General features: G+C 33.9%; 1 protein-coding gene across 3 annotated transcripts in view; it reads left to right on the top strand.

Annotated features, from left to right (window-relative positions):
- Positions 1 to 694: 694 nt before the first annotated feature.
- LOC150107533 (uncharacterized) overlaps positions 695 to 22,363 on the top strand; it is a 61,996-nt gene continuing 40,327 nt past the window's right edge. For 2 of the 3 annotated variants that reach the window (XM_090391937.1, XM_090391938.1), the window contains exons 1-3: positions 5,239 to 5,823; positions 7,288 to 7,385; positions 19,327 to 19,503. In XM_090391937.1, coding sequence (XP_090248063.1) covers positions 7,358 to 7,385; positions 19,327 to 19,503 — 205 coding nt within the window. In that variant the 5' untranslated portion in view covers positions 5,239 to 5,823; positions 7,288 to 7,357. Of the gene's footprint in view, positions 757 to 5,238; positions 5,824 to 7,287; positions 7,386 to 19,326; positions 19,504 to 22,363 lie in introns of those variants that run through there. The other variant, XM_090391936.1, reaches the window with a different exon arrangement.

Here is a 22,363-nt window from a genome sequence, read left to right on the forward strand (position 1 = left end):
CTATGTTTAGTCCCTAGAGGATTGACAGTACTAATGTAAATGTGCGATTGGTTTACAGCCTATCGTGGGCGTTTTTTTTTTTTTTTTTTTTTTTTTTTTTTTTAAACTTAAGAATTGTATGCTTTAATACAGCTAAACAGTTCAGACAAATTAACGTTTATCGTATGCGATTAGGTATGTCCCACACAAATTCGGCGATGCTGACACAGGCTGTCCTTCAAGACAATGCTGGCCTCGTTCACAAGACGAAATCCAAACAAAACTGATATAAAACGGTTTTCAGTAAAGTATTGAATTATACTTCTGACAATTTATATTCAAATTTTTATCGACACCAAATTTTTACAATATATTTCTACCATGAAGATTTCCCCAAATCTCTGTATGGAAAATAATTTAAAGTTTTATTTTTCATTTTTCTTTTTTTAGCCATGACAAGTTCTCGATTTTCTCAGAAAATCGAAAATTTATTAGTAAGCAGATTTCAGTGCAGGGAAGTAGGGTTTCTTCCTCCATATTGGATTTTTCCTTAAACAAATAGATCGACCGTCTAACTTCCAGACTTATTCAAGACAGTTATAACTAGTTAAAGTTTAGGAGCACGAGTTGGCGGCAGTTACCTGCCGTGCTCTCACTTGCAAGCTTTCAAATTCATCTGTACTTAGGAACTCAACTGCGGTTATGACTAAGGATAGAAAGCAGCTGCCTACAGATTTCCAAAAGTTGGTTAGGACTACACCCTTTAGGAAATGAAAGGTACTATAGAGGTTGTTTATGTTATTTGTACTTCAAAACTGCGCATCGCAGTATAGAATGACATTCATTTGAAGATTTTACAATTTTGTAACAAAACTCGACTTATTTTCATTTCAATCCTAAACAAAGGATTATTTTCCTTTACAAATTTAATAACAGAAATAAAGAGGGATCTGAAAAGAAACAGCTTATTAAATGAGACAACTGGTGAGAAATTTAATTCGATTTTCTTAAATGTTGGATCAAATGTGACCAGAAACGGTTGGATCAGCAACCAGAATAAAATTTTCAATAGTCATATTTTTTAAATAATAATATCGTATTTGAAGTTCACGTTGTTTTTAGACTTTCAGAATGAATAATAATAATCATGATAATATTTGAAAATGAGGGGAAAGAAAATTTATCTATTAAGCAAAATTTTATATTTTTATCTAATGACTTTTTTTTACATTCATATAAGTTGTGTGATTAATCTTAGAGGTACTTGTATATAATAGGGATATGGGTGCGTCCGTATCAAAAATCTATTAAATCACACCCATGATTGATCATCGAGAACGCTTTCTAGTGTGTAGGAAGGATTCTTACGTTACCTCCTTGGTGAAAGCTCTCTAGTGTAATTGTGATGAAAGGAAAACGACCACTCACTCTTCAACAACAACAACAACAACAACAAAAAAAAAAAAATATATATATATATATATATGCAAAAAATAACTTATCTTAAAACCCTTTAACTTCCATATTTCGTTAAATTGTAATAATTCAGGGTTCTAATTCATGGTGATTATCACAACTTTTCGGCACACCCTCGTACAGTGACGCACCCAGAGGGGGGTGGGGGAGGAAGGGCCCTGGGCCCCACCAAAGAAAAAGGAAAAAACACTAGAAAATTTTCCAAAAATATTTTCCTAATTAAAATTCTTTTTTTATTTATTTATGTTGTGTCGTGTCTTCTTTTTCTATACTACTTATGAATTAGCGATCGTTGCAGATGCTCAGTCATAGGTCGTATGCGATGCGTGGTGTGTGTTCTCAAATGGTCTACTCAAACCCCCCCCCCCCAAGATTAAATCCTGAGTGCGCTTCTGCCCTCGTATGTGCACAGGGATAAACAGATGTAAGGGTCAGCTCATAATGGTCCCCCCTCCGCAAAAAAAAGAAGGAGTCTTTATTGATTCAATCCTCTTTAAAGATTCAGATCAACTTTGAATCGTCAAAGTGATTAACTTGTGAAAAATCATTGACCAGTGCTAAGTCAGATAACTTCGCTCAATAGGACATAATAATAATATAGTTTTATTTGATTATTTTTTTTTAATCTCATCGTGACTAAACTGTTAGTGATTTATTCTCCTCGTACCCCAAAAGTGCCTCAATAAAATTAACAGCACTCACAACATCATTCTTAGTTGTTTTCAAATCCAGATCTTTGGCAATTAAATTTTATTAAAATCTAATTGCCAAAGATCTGGATTTTCGGCAATTATGTAATGAAATGTTACGATAATATGCCAGTCTAGAATTTGTCTGTGACAAAAGTGAGAGACTGGCATATTATCACAAATCTGTCTCCAGTTCTGACTTTTCTCGCTAACTTGTAGGGAACTCCTGGAACACGTCGTTTATCAAGAAGTGATAATAAGCAGTGGTTTTGCCTTCAATCAATTTTTACTGATCAGTGAAAGAGAAAATTAAAGTTAAATGGATTTATAAAAAGCAATTAAATTCTTCCTTTTAGACAGTTACTCAATTCCGAATGCAAATTGCTTTTAAATATAGTCATAAAAAACTTATGAATATAATTCATCTCAAATTTTCATTAATAATATTTATTTGAAATTTTAATTTGAATTATTATTCACACACACACACACACACACACACACACACACACACACACACACACACACACACACACACACACACACACACACACACACACACACACACACACACACACACACACACACACAAATTAGCGAGAGAGAGTTTTTTTTTTGGTTATTTAACTGAATAAGCATAACTGCGGAAATAGATAAACGACTTCCGTATCTCTTGTGTCTGTCTTCAACGCAAGGATCCCCCCTTTTCATTAGATAATACGTGATCACTTGTCTTTCTCTCGAGTGCTTCGACTGCATAGTTTTTTCTTTTCTTTTCTTTTAGAATAATTCAGTGATGCTATCATTCATCAAAACTACAGCAGAGAGGCTTTCGCGAAGAGTGACGTAATAACTGATTCTGCACGCCACCATATGGCATCGATTCTCAGTTTAATGAATTTTTCATAGGAAACACACTCCAATTCCCATTAAAATCACATTGCAAGCCTGGCATGCTCTAGTACATACACTATTTGTTATCTAAACTGTGACTGCAAATCTAGTTATATATATATATATATATATATATATTGTTTATATATATATATATATATATATAGATTGTTTCTCCCTCTACTTACCACAACAAACTAGCTTTCTTCGGGTTATCGTTGAGCGAAATCTTCCGATTTTTTTTTTTTTTTCTGGATAGACATTTTGTTCTCTTACCATGTATGGATTTCAACTTTTTGGAGGAGTAAGGTGTGAGTAGATAGATTTTTTTTCAGAGGTAATCACGCCACTGCTGCATAGTAATGTAGAAATTTTCGTCATTGTCCAAAATCAATTATACGACGGAGATTGTTAGTCTCCACAATAACTAATGTGACAGATATAAAAACAAGCCCTATTGTCTGTCTATTGAGATGCTGAGTTGCAAAACCTGGAGCAATTTTAATAATTAAACAACAACAACAACAAAAAAATAAATATTTGAAAAATTTTAAATATAAAAAGAATAAAATAAAAAGATTTAAGCTCCAATTTTTGATATTTGATCTGTATTTTATGATGGTATACCTTTGTTCGTCATAAACTATGAATTAATGATTTTTTTATTTTATTATATTATGCCATCGAAACTCTTAAGCCACATGGTTTATACATTTCTCACTGGTGATGAGGAAACCCCCACTCCCCGAAAATTTGCAATTATGCGCAGTTTTTAATTTGAAGATGGGTAAATTCTTTTGAGGGAATCTGAAAGTCTAAAGTCGGTTGTACTACTAGAAATTAACTAATAAATGAACAAAAGCAGTCCATTTGTTTAATTCACATCTATGAAAAAAATTCAAATTTATGAAAAACAAAACATGCTGAGGAAACTACTTTATGTAAAGATTGCAAAACATGGTAAGAAAATTCCTTCATGTGTAGCATATATCGCTATTCGAATGAAAAAAAAAAAAAAAAAGATGAAATCAACATCGAATGTAAAGAAAATCTACTTCACCCAGAAAGTGTTAACTTACCCTTATTAACTTGAGCTAACTGCCAAGACATCCATCCATATTACTACTGAAATTAGGTTGTGGGAGACTTGAATGTGATTTGATAAATGTAGTTAACTTACCCTCCCCCTAGTCACCGCATTAGTGATTGGATGCGTGATTATTTGAAATGTAGTAGACCTTGGAAAGTCGAATTATTTTAAGCACCTCTTAGAATTGAAGGATCATTTGCTTACAGTTTTTTAGTATTCTTCCATTTGGAATGTTTCCGAAGAAAAAGCTAGCAGTAACTGATCCGCATATTACAGTAACGTTGGTTATTCAAGGCTTTTGGTTAAGAAACTCAACAAAAATATCCTTAATAGCATGCTTTTTTTTCCCTGATGTTTCATGATGCACCCAATATGATATCCTTGTGATGTCATTTCGTGGTTGTATGAGGAAATAAATGATGCAAAATACTCTTTCACTTTCCCTTCCGTGCGAATGTTGCATTTTTACGTGTAATATGTATTTTATGTTACTGAATTTTATAACTTTCTGCTCCAAAAGGTCAGTGGTCTTTATAAACTAAATGTTTTTCTTTTATAAAAAATATCTGCATAATTACATAACGTTCTGATTTAATTTCATTTTTTGCTGTACATTCCACTGTATCATTTACATCTCCACAACGCAACCAGTGGAGAAGTAAATGATATGGCTTAACAGTAGAAGAGAGCAATGCGACAGAGAGAGAGAGAGAGAGAGAGAGAGAACGCTGAGATTTGGAGAACAATGTGACGAATAACAGAACGTGTTTACTTTGTGGGTTAGAGAGCTGTTATGTATTAAAAGTTAATTTAAAACTATTTAAATTTAAATACCAAACTCTTTAAATAAAACTATATAAAAACTATTTTATAACTAATCGAAGGAGGCATACTTTCTTGAGATCAACGTTATGAATATTAGTAAACGAATCCATTTTGAAACTGCATCCAAATCAAGTATATGTATGATTTCATGCATATACTTGATTTGGATGCTTTAACAAAATGAGAAACTCGAACGACAGAGATAAGGCCTGTAAAATGTGAGCTGTGCTTTTGTGAGAATAAAATAATCGTAATTAACCTGAGGAATAATGAATTAAGTTTTTTTTTTCTTGAAAACTATTTCTTTAAAAATTTTATATCTTAGAAGATCACAGAAATTTCTTTGTATGTTAGCAACTGTTTATGACGTACATGATAAATCAACATTGAGATAACTAAAAGTTTATATTATTGGAATGTCTACAGTGTTTCACAATGAGAAGCACAACAACAATAATTATGCTGATTGTGATGTAAAATTCGCTTCAGTGAACAACAATGTGTTATAGTATGACATAAAAGAATTGCAGCCATCACTCTGGCACTTCAGGCACAACATCGCCCGAAAGCTTTTACATCAACACCACAGTTTAAAATTGTCATGAGTTCAGCGGACGAAGATTCCAAAAAGGTTTGCTGCTTGAGAATATAATAAGCTTAATATTAATTTAATGTTCTCTGAAATTAAATTTAAGTATTTTAAATCATAATGAAAACATCGAGCAGTGTTTAGTTGTTTTTTTTTCTTTGCTGTTATTTTAACTAAAGTGTTATATATATATATATATTTTTTTTAGGGCAAAAAGCCACTCTCAGTTCCTCCGGATTCTGAGGAAATGGTGGAAGCTCTCCTGTGGAATCCACACACCGGTAAATTTGTTTATGTCGAGAACCGAATTCAGATTTTGGGGGAGGGGGGGAGCTAAACAAAAACTATTAAGATCCTAAGTTTAGTCAATAAATTATTTAAATTAAGGGGATATTAAATCCCACATTATTTCAAAGCCGAATAAGAAACTCAAAGATTGGAATCAGAGTTTCATGCCGAATATAGTAAACTACAAAAGTATCGGCGGATTGTAGCGTAAGCTAAAGAACATAGTTCACTACTAGGGCAACTCGCAGCGAAGGTGGGTAAAGTTCTGATCACTATTCTTAGTATTTCCCATAATGTAAAACATATCTCCTAGGAGATGTATGATGTTATACATTATGGTGGAAGGTCACTACCCAGACCGGTTTGGACCTTTATTGAGGTCTCATCAGTGAGTAGGTAGACCTAGATAATACTGAGGTTATAGCGAAAAGAACTTTATACTTTAGTTTACTTTACCCACCTTTGCTACGTGTTACCCTAGTGTTGAACCATGTGCTTTAGCTAACGCTACAATCCGCCGAAACTTTTATAGTTTGTTATTTTCGGCATGAAACTCTGATTCCAATCTTTGAGTTTCTTATTCGGCTTTGAAATAATGTAGGATTTAATATCCCCTTAATTTAAATAATGTTACATCACCGAAGTGAAGCCAATTGGCTCTTTATTTAAGTAATTAGTCAATAAATATATATTTTTTTCGAACTTTCATATTTCTTTGTTAACAAAATCTTGAAAAATAGAAGTACAGTTAAAATTATTCTTTAACCTGATTTTAAATTGTTAAAAACTGCGTTATGTAAACACTAAAAATAGCAGAAAAATAATAAAATATACAAAAATCGGTTCATGTCAAATACCGACATTCAAACATTATACGGCCTTAGTTGACAGATTCTGTCCAGTTCATATTCGTATTCACACTCGGTGAGAAAACGAGAGAAGAAATGAGGCGAGAGACTTTCTCTGGTAATGCAGAGGATATGCCAAGTGAAGTGTAGAGAGTGTAACAATGAACAAAAATAAACATCTCCACTTTTTTCATGGGTTCAGTATTTTAAAGAGGCTGCACACATTATTTACTAAATTGTAAGCAGGATATTGTGACTGTAATTAATATTGTGATTAAGTAGGTTCATAATACATTTATTTAATGAACTAAATCTTTTCATTATTACACAGAAATATCGTTTCAAATCAATCATTAAAATAATAAAATTAAAAGCTGACTCACAAAGCTAATTTGCTTATTAATGTCAATGATTTATAACAGTGGTTTATAATAATTCACTTAAGACTTATTTTCCGAATAGCAGAACGAGCAATATATACAAGTCAGAAAACGCGCTCTCTCTCTCTCTCTCTCACACACACACCAATAATTGTTATGAATTACTTTCTTCAACGTTTCTTTAATTTAAATTTATCTGAGATATCAATTTAGTAACTTTATCTTGCAGAAAAAAGTCATCCTGTCTTGTCCAGTCCGTTCTGCCGTGCTATTGCTAGGAAGGGATTCCATACACAACCATGGTATCGATGGACAAATGCTGCACAGGTAAATAAACGAAATCAGTTATATTTATTAGTCATTTTTTAATATGAGTCATTACGCCGTGTCGATAATTAAATTTTGTCTTCATCGTTCCTTTGTACTTGAAGATAAATCGCCGAAAAACAGTCAACTTGAGTGTTTGTTTGTTTTTTTAATTGGGAAAGATAATTATACAAAAAAAGGTCTTCGAGAAGATACCACTTGAAAAAGAATTTACATTAGCGTAATTATCATACGATGAAACTCCGAGAACACTGAAGTTTCCCCCTACGAACATTATAAAAGTATTTGCCTAAATCTTTCAAGGGACCAACTGAAAACTCGTTGTTACGGATGGGAGGAAATTATACTTGCTTCATTGCTTAAGAAACTGTTCTGGAGAAGAGGATGGGGGGGAAGGGTCCTTGATACAAAATATGTTTGAACCAAAACAGAATAGGCATTCTCCTTAAAAAATACTATTCTTGTAGGTATCGTGATAAAAATTCTGCATGTAACTCCGAAAAGAGAAATTTAGTTCATTAATGACCCTTCTCTTAACTGTTCCTGTGAATGCCTATCAAACAGAAACTGAGCTTCTGATTCACTGAGTCATAGCTGTGCTATATATTTATCGACTACTATTCATTGGAATGGCATCAGGCAATTCCACTTTTCTCCAAACCAATTGAGTAGACAGCTACCATCCATAACAATTCAACTTGCGCTTATCTAAGCTTCCGCAACAGACTCTTCTTCATAATCATTTATCCCTTTTAGGGCTATTCGCTGTTCTTTGGAACGATCTCTTTACTTGTGTTTCCAACAAAAAGTACAGTCTACATTTAATCTTTAATAATTTTATAAATAACTTCACGGTTCTGAAGAAGTGTTACAATAGGTTGAGTAACTTTCCATGTTTTGATCATTACAAAATATTAATTTAAAGTTAAATGCGATGAATTCAAATTTCCCATTTCTTTCTCTGATAACAGTAACCATGAAAATTTATTTTTATATGTTACTTCTTCCAAATTTAGATGTCGCAGATAACTTTATTGATTGAGAGCTTACGTAATTGTTCTCAAACAAGGAATCGTTTTCTTCCAGTGAAAAATAGTACGTGTCCTGAGGAAAATATTTCTCATAATATTTGATTGATTAAACTTCGTCGATTTTTGTCATCAGTTCTGAGTCTTCTAATAGTTTGATCAACCTCTAACTGTGAATTTTATTTGCTTATTTCACTCCTAAGGCATTTATTTCTGCATCATAAATCAACTTATTAAAGACGAGCTCAGAAATGAAATTGAATATCCGAATTTCATATACTGTATAGGCAAACATTCGGAGCTTCATCTTCTTACATATAAATTACAAATAAGTACAGATAAATTTATACATTCTCCAATAAATGACAAGAAGAATTGGAAAATAATTAGGAAAGTTTGAATGGTGTAGCTAGAGCTTTTGCCTCCCGGGGCGATCCCTGAGTTTGTCGCCCCTCTCAATACACACCAAAAATATTACAAAATGTCAAAATGACGTAGGGAAAGAAATTAAAACATTATGTTTGTGTTTATTTTAGTTGTAAGTATAGTTGTTTAAAACTAATTATTAATTAAGTAATACAATTACTAAGTTAACATATATAGAAGAAATCGTCGAAAAATAAACTTGTGTCTCACGTGAAAAGTGCGCCCGGGGCGGACTTCCCCCTCCGCAGACCCCCTAGCTACGCCACTGATGTAGACACTACACTAGTCTATTTGATCATTTACTACCATAAAGTATACAGAAATGTATTATAAAAAGTTAGAATTTATCAAAACTCAAGCACAACAAACACTTACAGACCGTACATGGCCATTTGCAGCCGAGAGAAATGTAAACAAACGTAAGGATGCAGAATAAAGATTAAAAAGATTATCATAACTGCATAAAATGAACTGTTATTAATTAGTTAAATTAATTAGCATAAAATAAAAATTTTATAACGTTTCATTCATTAGTATAGGCTAGGTACCATAAAGCAATCATATTGCTACTTCTTTGTTATCAATGCATGAATCGTTATACCTGTGAATAAATATGAATTTCTTTTTCAGATTATCTTTTCCATTTTGATGTCTAGCATTAGTCCTACGTATAGCACTACAATGTTTTGTATCATATAAGACAATACTGATGTAGGTACTGACAGATATACGATTCATCTTGTAAACAGACAACATAAACTTATGGTATCGATAAATACAGTACAGTACTGAAAATGTATTTTCACTTCCTTATGATTTCTTTAATAATATTTTCTTTTCTCTAGCTTACCTTATTGTAAGAATACAGTATATAATGCATACATAACATACCATACAAAATATGTGTTAATCAACTGTTTATGTTATCGGCAAGGCTTCCGGTCAACAGTAGGCTATTAGTAGTTAAGTTTTTGGGGAGTCAAAAGTTATACGTGGATTTTCGAATAACGCGGGGATTCGGCGCCCCTAACCCCCGCGTTGTTCAAGGATCAACTGTAGTATTATGATTACTGTGGAGATACACCATAAGAGTACTTGTGGTGCATCTCCAATTCAATGGAGATGTTCAATCCAATTCAATGCGTCTTCAATTTAAAATAAATAAATCTTGCAAATTTATTAAAACATCGCTACTAAGCATCCAGTATGATGCTTAGTAGCGATTAAATGATTAAATAAATATACATCTTCTACACCTTCTTTTTTGTTCTCCAAAGATTGTTGGTTTCACTATCTAGCTTTTTTTTTTCTTTTTTCTTTTTTTTTTTTTTTGTAATCAGCTGTAAATGAGAGTATTTTTTTTTTTTTAATTTCAACCTCGGGCTCTTTCCCGAGCATCAAAATATTCTTGTAAAAGGAAATTCTACCTTCTACCAAGACCTCCGGGTGTACTATGTGTTGCGTTGAGAAAGCAGTTTTCCAGACTGTGAGAAATGGAGTACTTAGAAGCGTAAACTGTGGCACTGTAAATCCCCAAAAATACTGAAAATGTATTTTCATTTCCTTATGATTTCTTTTTTTAGCTGTAGAATGTTTTTTTTAGCAATAATGGTAATTTAGCAATAACGGAATGTTTTTTTTAGCAATAATGGTAACAAGATGATGATGGAAACGATAACGTAATCTAAGAAGCCTCCAAAATTCGCAATTATGCCACAATTATGTCATCCCTGTCTAATAGGGTGTAACCATATTTGCATTGTCTTCTTCAATGGCTTCAATTACACTACATACATATGCAAATATTCAAGTGAACTCACGTACTGAAAAAAAAACAAGCCCCCCCCCCGTATATTTTTAAATTACATAATAAACTACGAATGTGATCACTCTAAATTATATTATTCGAAGTATGCTATATTAATTTTAATGCAATTTTTCAGTCCAAAAATGTGTTAATTTAATAAATTTAAATAAGTAAAATGCTTCTTTTGCCTGTATAGCATTCCATAATTCTAGGCCACCAGAAGAAAGACCGTGACGTATTCAATTCCAGCCACTAATTAGACTAACGTTTTTCAGGTTTTCTGCTGGAAACTCATATTTTTAACCATGCAACTAAGAAAACTGAACTCACTCTAGTCCAGAAAATAATACGAGTGTGGGGGGGGGAGACAGATTTTCCTGTACTCTCGCTCCAGAATCTTCAAAAATTGGACATGAAACTCATGCATTATCTGTGGTCTCCGCTAATGGTGGAGACCAACTGCCAACCGATTTTCAAAAGATAGGGCTAAAGGAGATCGACGCCTTATAAAAATAAAAAGGCTTCAAGGGATTTATTTTTATTTATATGTTAAATATTTATTATTACAGTAGCTTTTTTGAAAATTATTTAATGGAATGAAAGAGGAGAATGTAATTATCCTCTTTCTCTGCCTCTGTAATTCTATTCCAAAAGGAAATATCAGAATATGAGAAACGAAAGCAGATATATCGGATTGCCTTAGATTTGATAGTGGTGTGTTCAGAATAAAATATAGATCTGAAATGAATTAGGAAACAGAGAAATAAATTTGAAAAATCCTCCAGAATCTGATGAGATTATCCTGTCTGTAAAGAGACATTGTTTCTTAATGATGTTGGTGGCGATTTTGCTAGCTCTTGTACAGTGATTTTTTATAACATTACTAGCAGATTTTCTGTCTTCATTTGCATTTTGAAGAAAGCAATGGAAAGAAAGAGGACTGAGAAATGTGAAATTACGTTTTCAAAAAATAAGAAAAAAGATAAAAATTCATAATAATCGCTGGCCCGGTTGGTCGAGTGGTTAGCGTATCCGCTCTCCAGCCAAAAAGCAGCAGGTTCGAATCAAGCTGTGCATGGATGTTTGTGATTGTCTGTGAAAATACTAGTGATGGTGGTCTGCGATAGATGGCGTTGGTGTAGATGATGAAGGTAGTTGCGGTTGGTGGAGACGGAAACTTGTAGAGTAGATGCCCTCCCTCGATGAGTCTTTGGACTCCCTGGAGCTGTTACATAATAATAAAAATAATTATGTTCGTTATACTGATGTGTTATGTAGTGGGGGCTGTGCTGTTTGACTAACCAAAAAAATATTGGTTTTTCCATAGTAGGGATAAATAAATGAGTTTGATGGTAGAAAAGATTTGTATAAGAGAAATGGCCTGCACTTGAATAGATTTGTCATCATGTGTCTAGAGAAATTATTTTGAGACGTAATGCAGAGTCAGAGAAACCAGATCATCTTTGAAGGAATGCTGAGGATGCGTATGTAAATTCGACTGGGATGTGCAGATGTAACAGTGATACAAAATTCGATGAGCACGGTTATGAAGCTGTTGAATGGATGGACGGGTCAAGCAGATTGTAAATTTAAGTATAAGAAAAAGGGAGGAGGTAACTTGTTATGCCTGAACACAAATGCCAGGAGCATTAGAAAAAAAAAAGTGGTTGAGTTTGTTGCTTTGGTGAATACATTGTGGTCTATAATTGTTGGCATTAGTTAAACCTGGATCTCAGAGTCGGATGTTGTATCTGGAATTGAGTACAAGGATTATAATGTTTTTTTTTTAGCAATGGCAGAAGAGATAGGAGACGAAAGGAAGTGCTACTAATGATATCAGATGACTTGAGTCCAGTTAGGATAGAAACACATTAAAGCAATAATGGTAATAACGTCTCGCATAGCACTGAGTTGGAGGCTATCTGGTGTGACGTAGGGGCCAACAGAATGAAATATATGTATGGTGGAGTGTTGTTACAGAAATAGTGAATCATTTTCTGAGGATGAAAACAGCATCGTCAAATTGCCCTGATCAGTAATAAACGATAGTGGCGGATTACCCAATAAGACGCGCTTAGGGCCTTGTCGTCTCGAGGGGCATAAAAAATTACATAGCAAATAAATAATACGCCTCTAAAAATTTAGTGAACGTTTATCTTTATTATTTATTTATTTGCTAATATATTTTTAGATTAATAATTAACTACACAAATTAAATAAATAATTATAAAGAAAGAAAAAACTTATTATTTAAGGATTTTATTGTCTTTTTAATATTAAAAAAAAAAACACTTTTACATAAAGGGTCTTATAACAAAATTGCGCCTAAGCCTCAAAGGAACGTAATCTGCTACTTCTAAACGAGTAATTATTATGGATGATTGGAATCGGATGAATGATCCGAATATGATTGATAACAGATAAAACTCATGACAAGAATGAACTAGACTTTATTGAGCTGCTGCGTGACAGTTTTCTCAAAAAGTGTGAAAGAAACAACTCGAGAACAAAAAGTGTTAGATTTAATCAAAGCATCAGAACGTATTTTAGTTAAGGATATGACTGCTTTGCCACCAGTTAAATCTGTAAATTATGAAAAACTCAGGAGGAGAATACTATGTTTGGTTCCATAGTATAAATTGTTAAATGGGAAGGAGTGCATGGGAATCTTTGAAAAGATGCTTAAATGATGTGGTATCTGACTGTGTCCATAGGGTTCGAAGAACAAATAACATAGGAGTGAGATGGATGTGCAATCTCATTACAGATGTGGAAGGAATATCGTAAGAATAAGAGTGACCGGAGTTATGAAATATATAAAGTTCAGGCGAGAAAAGTTATGAGTATTGTATGGAAAGCTAAGTTGGAGTATGAAAAGAAACTGGCTGCACAGGCTAAAGGCAGACCTAAAGAATATTATCGTTTTGCTACAAGTAAAAGAAAGAATGAATGCGGAAGAATAACCTTACTAAATCCAGTTGGTACCCCTGTAAGCAAATGAGTTAGTTCAAATAATGAGCGCTCACTTTACCAACTGGATTTAGTAAGGTTATTAACCTTACTAAATATTAACCTTGGTTAATATTTAGTAAGGTTAATCTTGGTATAAGTAAGGTATATCTTGGTAAATATTAAATATTAACCAAGATATATTAACCTAGTGTATATAATATAGTTCGTACACTGGATGAAGAGCGAGAGATGCAAGGAGGAAGTTTTAGGGCTGTTGTAACCAGGATAAGAATTTGGTAACTGGGGCAAATAGGATATCAGCGCGTGTGCTAAAAAAGGAATGTTCAGCCGAACTGACTAGGCCCTTGACATAGTTATATAATTTGTCTCAGCACAGGAAAGATTCCTCATAAATGGAAAGAATATGGAATGATAATCCCATTGTACAAAAATGGTGTAAAGACTGATATGTCTAACTATCGACCTTTCAGTATCCCTTGATTAATTGTAAAGATTTTAGTGAAGTTAGTAAGAAATCGCATCCAGAAATGGATGAACAAACAAGATATACTTTGTAAGGAACAGTGCTAGAGGGAGGTTATGTGTGAGCAATTTGCTCATATTTTGTAATAATGTTATGACTGAGTTGAATAAAGGGAATGGATACAGTGTGATACTGCTAGACTTTGCTAAGGCATTTGATAGAATATCAAATGAAAGGCTATTGCATGAACTATAGAATATGGGATTGGAATATAAACTGTTGACTTGGATACTTGGGTGGCTGACGGTGAGGTATCAGAGAGTGGTATATTGAGGGGATGTGAATCTACCAGATTTAAGGTGAGTAACAGTGCGCTCCAGGGATCAGTCCTTGGACCATTGTTGTTTAATCTATACATTCATTATATCATAAAGGGTCTGGACAGGAGATCTGCAATTGTTTGCTGATGATGCAGAAATAAGCATGGCAAGCAGATATGCTACTGAATATGCAGCATCTACAGGGTGACTTTGAATAGGATGGAAGTATAGGCAAACGATAATGGCTAGCAATTCAATGTTAGTAAGTGTAAAGTTATGCACTTTGGCGTGATGCGATATCCAACATTAGTGGGATTATGCTTGAAGTAATTGACGAGGCTAGAGATATTAGGGTTATGGTAGATAGAAAGTTGAAGTTCAATGGTCACATAACAAAAATTGCATATACAACTCAGAGGATAATTGCGATGTGAGGATATGTAAGTCGTTTTGCTTCTTTACAAGACTTTGATACGGCCGCATTTGGACTCTAAGAGCTCTAAGCGAGTGGAACAGTTTGCCTATTGAAGTGGTGAATGCATCTAATGTGAATTACTTTAAGAAAAGGTATCACAGCTGGTGTAGCCTCCCTCGATGAGTCCTTTACTTCCTGGAAGTCTAATAATAATAATAATAAATCCGCTAACGCGCCTTTTATTCTCCTACAGGGAGTAGGTGAGGCCGTCTTAGCCCCTATCCAAGAAGAAAAAAATAAATAATTTTAATAGCTCCGAACACTTGTTTCATTTCTCCAGTCTGTTTAGATTAATGAAAATGACCTAAGTCATTTTCATTAATCTAAACCACATCCATCCAAATCTTTTTTTTTTTTTTTTTGGTATTGCATACGAAAAAGATTTTATGGAAATTGTTAAAAAGGATATCTGGTATCCTATATCTAATGACAGAAGTTATCTGCAAGAAATATTTGCATAAATAAATTTTGATTAAGAAAAAATATTAAACTTAGCCAAAGAGCAAACATGTCTGGTTAGCCGAGTGGTAAACGTGCTCGCTCTAACTGACAAATAGGATGCGGGTTCGACCCGCCGTGGACATGGAAATTTCTGGTCGTCCTTAGGTGGAGGGGGTGATGAATTTGATTGCACAGGATGAGACCACCATCCCATTTTCTTACCTCTGCGTTGACGAACAGGTCAAAGAAGAGGTAAGAAAATAGTTCTGAAAACAACCTAACGGATTTTACTATGGTAGTTTTGAAAATTGGTTACGCGATGGTTGGTTGAAATTATACTGAACGGGCGTATAAAACTATGAAGCAGTGGAGAATTGTCACAATGAAGGCATTACTATCGCAATGCCACGCGTATATATATATATATATGTATAATTTAGGATTTTATTGTGTTTTATGGGAACTTTTATCCTCCTCCTCTTTTTGCAGCCTATTATAATTATTTATGCTGCCTTTATAACTGCTTCTGAATAGTTTCTCTTCACATATCATTACGAGGTATGCTCTTCCCTCCGTCTGGAAGAAGACAAGATACAGGATTAGGTGGTAGATAGTCGAAAAAATCCTCTTAATTCTTTACGGTCAGATTCGGTTCTTTGTATTAAATAAATGCAAATCTACGCTTTATGGCTGTACCCTAGCATGGAGAATATTCTAAGTCCCTACGACGTATCCGGAATAGTCTTGAAAGATTCCATTCGCATTACATGCATAAAAGAGACAAATAGAAGCTGAAAGCCATATTCAAGGGACCAAATATGAAGACATCTACTTCAGAACTTCAATAAGTAAGATAATGGTAGTACTAGACGATGGGATGAGGTCATCTACTACTAGATCATTTTTCTATTTGATCTAGTTGGTATTTCTTTCAACTAAGGAAATTATGCTTTTATGACAGAAATACACACCAGACTCACCCAGAGTTCATTTTATGGGGAGAAAAAAAAGTCACATGGAAGGTCTGTGATTATTTGAAACTAAGGAGACGAAGCGGCTAATGCTCTGAGACCAGTGTATTATGTCTGTAAATACACTTCTAGCCTATGATACTGAAGGGAGGGCAGGATTGGGTTGACTTGGAGAAGTATATGCTGAGTACATTAGTAAACGACGCATGCTTCTCTAAATATCCGAATACCATAACAGCCAGTAGAGTTTGCTGACTACCGGAAAAAATAAGCAAAACACATTGATTCACTTTCGTGTGGTCTAAAATGTTGAAACACTACAATATATCAAATAAAAATGGCATTTTTGATTTGTTATATTATTCATTTAACCATTTCATACTAGCATATGAATTCCTTGCTTAACCTTTATGAATATATTTTTTTTTTCTAAAAATCTGTACACAATCCTACATTTTAAAAAGCTCTTGGAATTATTTGTGAAAGTTTCAATATCAGTATTAAATAATTCAATGAATAAACCTTCTTTTTTTTTTATCTTAAGCGGCGGCTGTTTGCAGATTTGATACATGTCATAGATAGGAAAAATCTGGATATCAGGTCTATGACGGATGTACTTAAGAAACTGGACCCCACCATCACTGTAGAAGAAGTGAAGGATGTGTTAAAACATCTAAATATCGATAAAGATGGAATTTTAGACTTCGGAGATTTTCTATATTCTCTTGTCAATAGCAAACAGTATAAAGAACGGCAGAAGTCCAGTAAGTTATTATGAGTTGAGAAACCAAGCTTTATATATATATAAAGCTTGCATATTCGTTTTTCTCTGTTCTGGTGTAAAAGTGGAGAAGACAGTACGTAGCGACGTAATGCTTATATGTGACTGGGATAAAACAAAATAAATTAAAAAAAGCGCAGGCTTACCTAATATACACTGTCAGGTGACGACCTTCAGTTATCCACATAACCAATTCTCTACGTTTATTTTATTTTTATTTCTTAAATTTGTAACCTTTAAAATTCCAAAATAAGTTCGTTTCTATTTTTTCTTTGAGATCAGTAATTGCAGAGAAAAATATCGATATTGCAATAATTAAAATTAATAAGATACATAAGTGATTTTTGAAAAATTTTAACCCTCAACAATTCTTCACAAATTGATTATTATTGTTTAAGATTTCCGTAAAGTACCAGTGGGCCAATACACTGCACATTGTGCGAGTATTGTTGTTTATAAGGTTTTAATTACCCTATGTGTTAAGATGCTACGATGCAGAAAAGTGCCGAATTTTATTATAAATTGCTTGGTTTATTTCTGATGTGACGTCGTTTCTAGATTTCTCTCTTCCTTCGATTCACAAAATGTCCATTTTATGGAGATTCTATCTCTCTCTCTCACACACACCTTAAACTGTAGTCGTCAACAGATGCATTATCAGAAATTATCAGACACCTGAGAGTGCTGTTGTACACTGAAATCCTTAGTTATCCTGGGCGCATTCTTCCTTTTCTTTCCTTGGACATCATGAATAATTGTTTATTATGTTATGTTACTGTATCTATAGATCTCCTGTGACCCGAATTGCCTTATCACTAAACCAAAGTAGCCAAAATTAATCTCTTTAAAACAATTCATAAACCTGGCCTTTGTAGTTCAATACTCTGATTATGTCTTAATTTCATCAGTGCCTTGAAATCCATATCAGAGAAGTTTTTCTCATAAACAAAAATAAAATAAGATAAATTAAGTCCTCTAACGCTTTTTATTCTTCCAGAGGAAGTATACTTAGTTTCTTTAGCCCTAAGTAACTTTTTGAAGATCAGGAACAGCCGGTCTCCATCTTTTCACTATAGTAAGTTCAGGCTATCAATGAAGTAAAGAGAGAGAGAGAGAGAGAGAGATATGATGTTGACGTCCGTTTAGAATAAACAATTTTTATAAGGGTATTTTTTTTTCAACTATATGTTCAGTTAGACGGTTTCATTTCAGGAATCTCCGATTTTTTTTTTATCCGTAAAACACAATTACCACACATAAAGTACTGGCCTTTATCCTCTGGGTTGCTTGGCTGTAATTCTACCATAAGAACAGAACAGAACAGTAACATAATAAACAATTATTCATGATGTCCAAGGAAAGAAAAGGAAGAATGCGCCCAGGATAACTAAGGATTTCAGTGTACAACAGCACTCTGAGGTTTAATATCCCGAATAACCAGCTAGTAAGAAAACTGATATAGAATAACTTTGATATATAGTGTTTTTACACTCTTTGAAAGAAAGTCACTCATATTTTTAAAAATTAAATTGAAATCGAACGAGTTAAAATAATCAGAGAAACTATTCGTATATACAGTATTTCATTATTGCTGCATGATATATACTGTATTTGCAGAACGTGGTACCTGCATTTCGTCAGTGATGAAATTCCTGTCCCACTAAACACATTCACAAACATCCATGTCCATGGCCGGATTCGAACTCGCACACTGTGGATTGGAAATCAGCAAGCTGGCATGGTTGGCTAACCATGCCATTTTGCTGAATCAAATTCGATTTTAAAATAAATTTTAAAATCGAATTGATTTAAAATTGAAGGGTTAGGTGAAGGATGTTCGAGCCAACCGATAAATTGGAAAGTGCATAATGAGAACTTACTGCATCCTTAATGAATGAGCCTGAAGTATTAGTTCTAATAATTTTATGATACGTTAAAGGTCGCTAAGCTGGCAACGCAGAAAATTCACCGAAAGCAGTTCACCAAAAGATTATTTATTTAATTCATCGAAAGATGAATTAAATAAATAATTCATCTTTCTGCAAAATCTCATTAAGACGACTTATTGAATACTGTTTGTTTCAAATGGGAAAATATTAAGAATGAATTAATATCGTTTTTATAAAATATTCTAATGTGCTAAGTTGCTACTTTGTAAGATTAATGAATAGTATTAATGATAAGAATTTTATTTATTTTCAATATATTCGAACGAATTTTAGATTTAACGATTAATATATATTTTTTTCAACATAGAACCTAACTACATGAAGGGACAGCCATATAATACACATCGTCAGAGACTGTTTTATTCTTTGATTGTTGGCTTTGTAGCTGGAGAGTCTTCAGATTCTCTTGAACGCTATTATAAGTTAAGAGCACACAATTCAACAGACATGATTAGATTTTACATGAGATGCCAAGCCTTCCAGGGTAAGTAGCAATTTCAGAATGCATAAAAGTTTTTTTTTTTTTTTTTTTTTGAAAATTTGATATACTAGCAAGAAATTTACAAGTCATAAAAATGAAAAAAACAAAATGCTTTTTTTTTGTTCTCCAAAGGGAGTAAACAGTTCTAACCTTTTGGAAATCAGGACAAAGTATTCACCTTTCATCGTTCAAGCTAAATGTATTTCTTTGATTATTATATATGTCAGAAATACGTCGACTGGAATCATTGAAATAAAAATAATGTGAAAATATTATATAACACAATTGCACCTCTGGACGATTTAGTCGAATATTTTGCATCGTTAGAATTCTTCTATTCGGCTTAGAAAAGATTCTCTATTCGACGGCAAGGATCGCCGACTAGAAAAACCTTTTGTATGCCTTTTTCAACTGGTTCCAGAATTACTCGACCTTTCATGCAAGCAAGTAAGTCTCTTAGTTTTTTTTTTTAATCCAACTTGGAAAAATCAGCCACAGAATTCAACTATTTCACAAAATAATGCCAATTAGGAAGTACATCTGATGGTGCTGTTCAGTAACTCTTGTTACTTGTAAATCTACCGATCTTAGAGATGAACTCAAATGCCAATAACGGTGAAAGTAAAAGCCAGCTATCGATTTCCAAAAGCTAGGATCAAAAATAAAAATTAAAAAAAAAAGTTTCGCTCACTCCGTTTGGAAAATGAAAGGGTGTCAGAAAATAGTTATCATTTTTATTACAAAACTGGTTGATACTTTTCAGTAAATGATTTAATCTCAGTAATAACATATCGATATGCCTATATACTTCAGACACGTTTATAATCTTAGTTTACTTTCTCATGTAGATTGCATTCTACAGTATAATACAGATTAAAAAACAAACAAACAAACAAACAAAAAAAAAAACTCTAAGTTATTTACCAAAAGGGAGTAAGCACAAAAGCTGTGTTTCACCGTCCGCGTGGTTAGTACTAGGCCATAGATGAACCTGTGGCACGTCCGAGAATTTTGCTGGCACGTCAACGATTTACAGGTGTTATCCTTTTATACGCTTATAAATGATTCAACTTTTTTTTTTAATTGTTACAATACGTACAAGTTAAATTTTGTTTTACAACAGACAGCAGCTATCAAGATGTGCATATGATTGGTGCGGTATTAACAAAAAAAGTAGTGCGACCCAAAGACAAAGGCAACCGACAATTGTTGAGTTGAAATGTATCTTAGTTTTAACACATTCACAACGGGGTATCGTTTATCGTTCTGACGAACTTGTCTTTTGGTTGAATTTTATTGCTGCTTGTTTGCGTTTGAGCTGGCACAGGAAATCACACATGCATTATATGGCATATTTCAATTCGTCGTAGAATGTTATTTGAAGTTAGCCTCTGTCATAATGACATCCAGGATTTCAAATGCAATAAAACAAATACTCATTTCATGTAATTGAAAAATTAGACAAGAGTTTTTAGTTAGATACTGTTTTCGGTGCAACATATGGTTTTGCTTGAGTCTATTCAGTGTAGTTTCTGTGAGAGGGGACATGTGATTCATTAGTTAGTACAGTTTTTATTCCAGCTGTCTGTAATTACACTATTTGTTGAGAAATATATTACACAGACTGCAAAAGGCTCTGTACCTTATTCAGGGATACAATAAAACTACTTGTTTTTCATGCATGCTCAGTGGATTTTGCGTTTGCACACCACGGCACTTGGCCGCGCTAAGGAAGACTTGATTTCGAGTCTAGTCGGTGACTAGAAGAAATTTTTCTAAGCTTTTTTTCTACCGGTTCCCGAGTTAGTCGATTTCTGGCACGGGCAAGCAGGCTTTTTCTTCTGGAAACTCGGGTTTTTCGTCCCATAAACTGAAGAAAATCGACACTATTTCAGACATTAAATATATTGTGTTAGGGACCACGAGATGGCGGCACTTGTTGAACCATTCTCTTCACTGCATGTCGCTTAATTAGTGATAGCCTTGGGCCAGCTATTCTGATTGGGTACAGTGGAGATTGAACTTCCCATTCAGTCTCCAAAAGCTAGATAGAGCTAAATGGCCTCACCGATTTTTTTTTAGATAATTTTCTATTAATTTTTCCCATATTAGAAACTGCCCTAATATGGGAAAAATTTACAAAAATTTGTACATTTTTGGCACGAGCACATAGAAAGGTTTGCCATCACTGCACTAGGCTAACCATGCGGAAAGTTAAACACGGTCATATGGGTGCAATATGCCCCCCCCCTCCTCCCTATGCGCCTTGAAACCCTATGCTTGGGGAAGGAGCGTCCTAGGTTCGATTCCCGTCGGAGGCGTGAGAGGCTTAAGGATCTTCGTCAGCCATAGTCAAATTAACCGGTCTTGGGCGTGGACAGCAGGGTTTTTCCACCAGTTTATCTGGGGTTTTCATCACGCAAACTATACCCCACACAGCTAACAGTCATAAATATACTACGGCAAGGAAGGCAATGGGAAACCACCTTACTCATAATGATCTCCCTAGTTTGGTAGGATATAGCTACCCCCACCAGCCGTATGGCTGAGGGAATTATTGTAGTTGTGATGTTCTTAATCCCAACTACTATTCATTTATATGCACTTTGTATTTGTCCAGTAGCCAATTTTTCCGCATAAAGAAGTTACGAAGCTGAGTTTCATCCTTGGGAAAAACCTTCGTCTTATCTGTTCCAAAGATTGGCGACTAAAAATATACCTTTAAGTCTTCTGCAGCCTTATGTATGATGTTGATATGCAATATCAACATCATACATAAGGCTGCAGAAGACTTAAATCATACATACATAGCATGATGTTGATATTGCTATGCAGCTTCTAAGTTTTTCCACAACCACCTCCA

Source organism: Typopeltis vanoorti, chromosome 4, assembly GCF_054136105.1.
Source record: "Typopeltis vanoorti isolate ZY-2024b chromosome 4, IOZ_Tvanoo_1.0, whole genome shotgun sequence".
Classification (NCBI taxonomy): domain Eukaryota; kingdom Metazoa; phylum Arthropoda; class Arachnida; order Uropygi; family Thelyphonidae; genus Typopeltis; species Typopeltis vanoorti.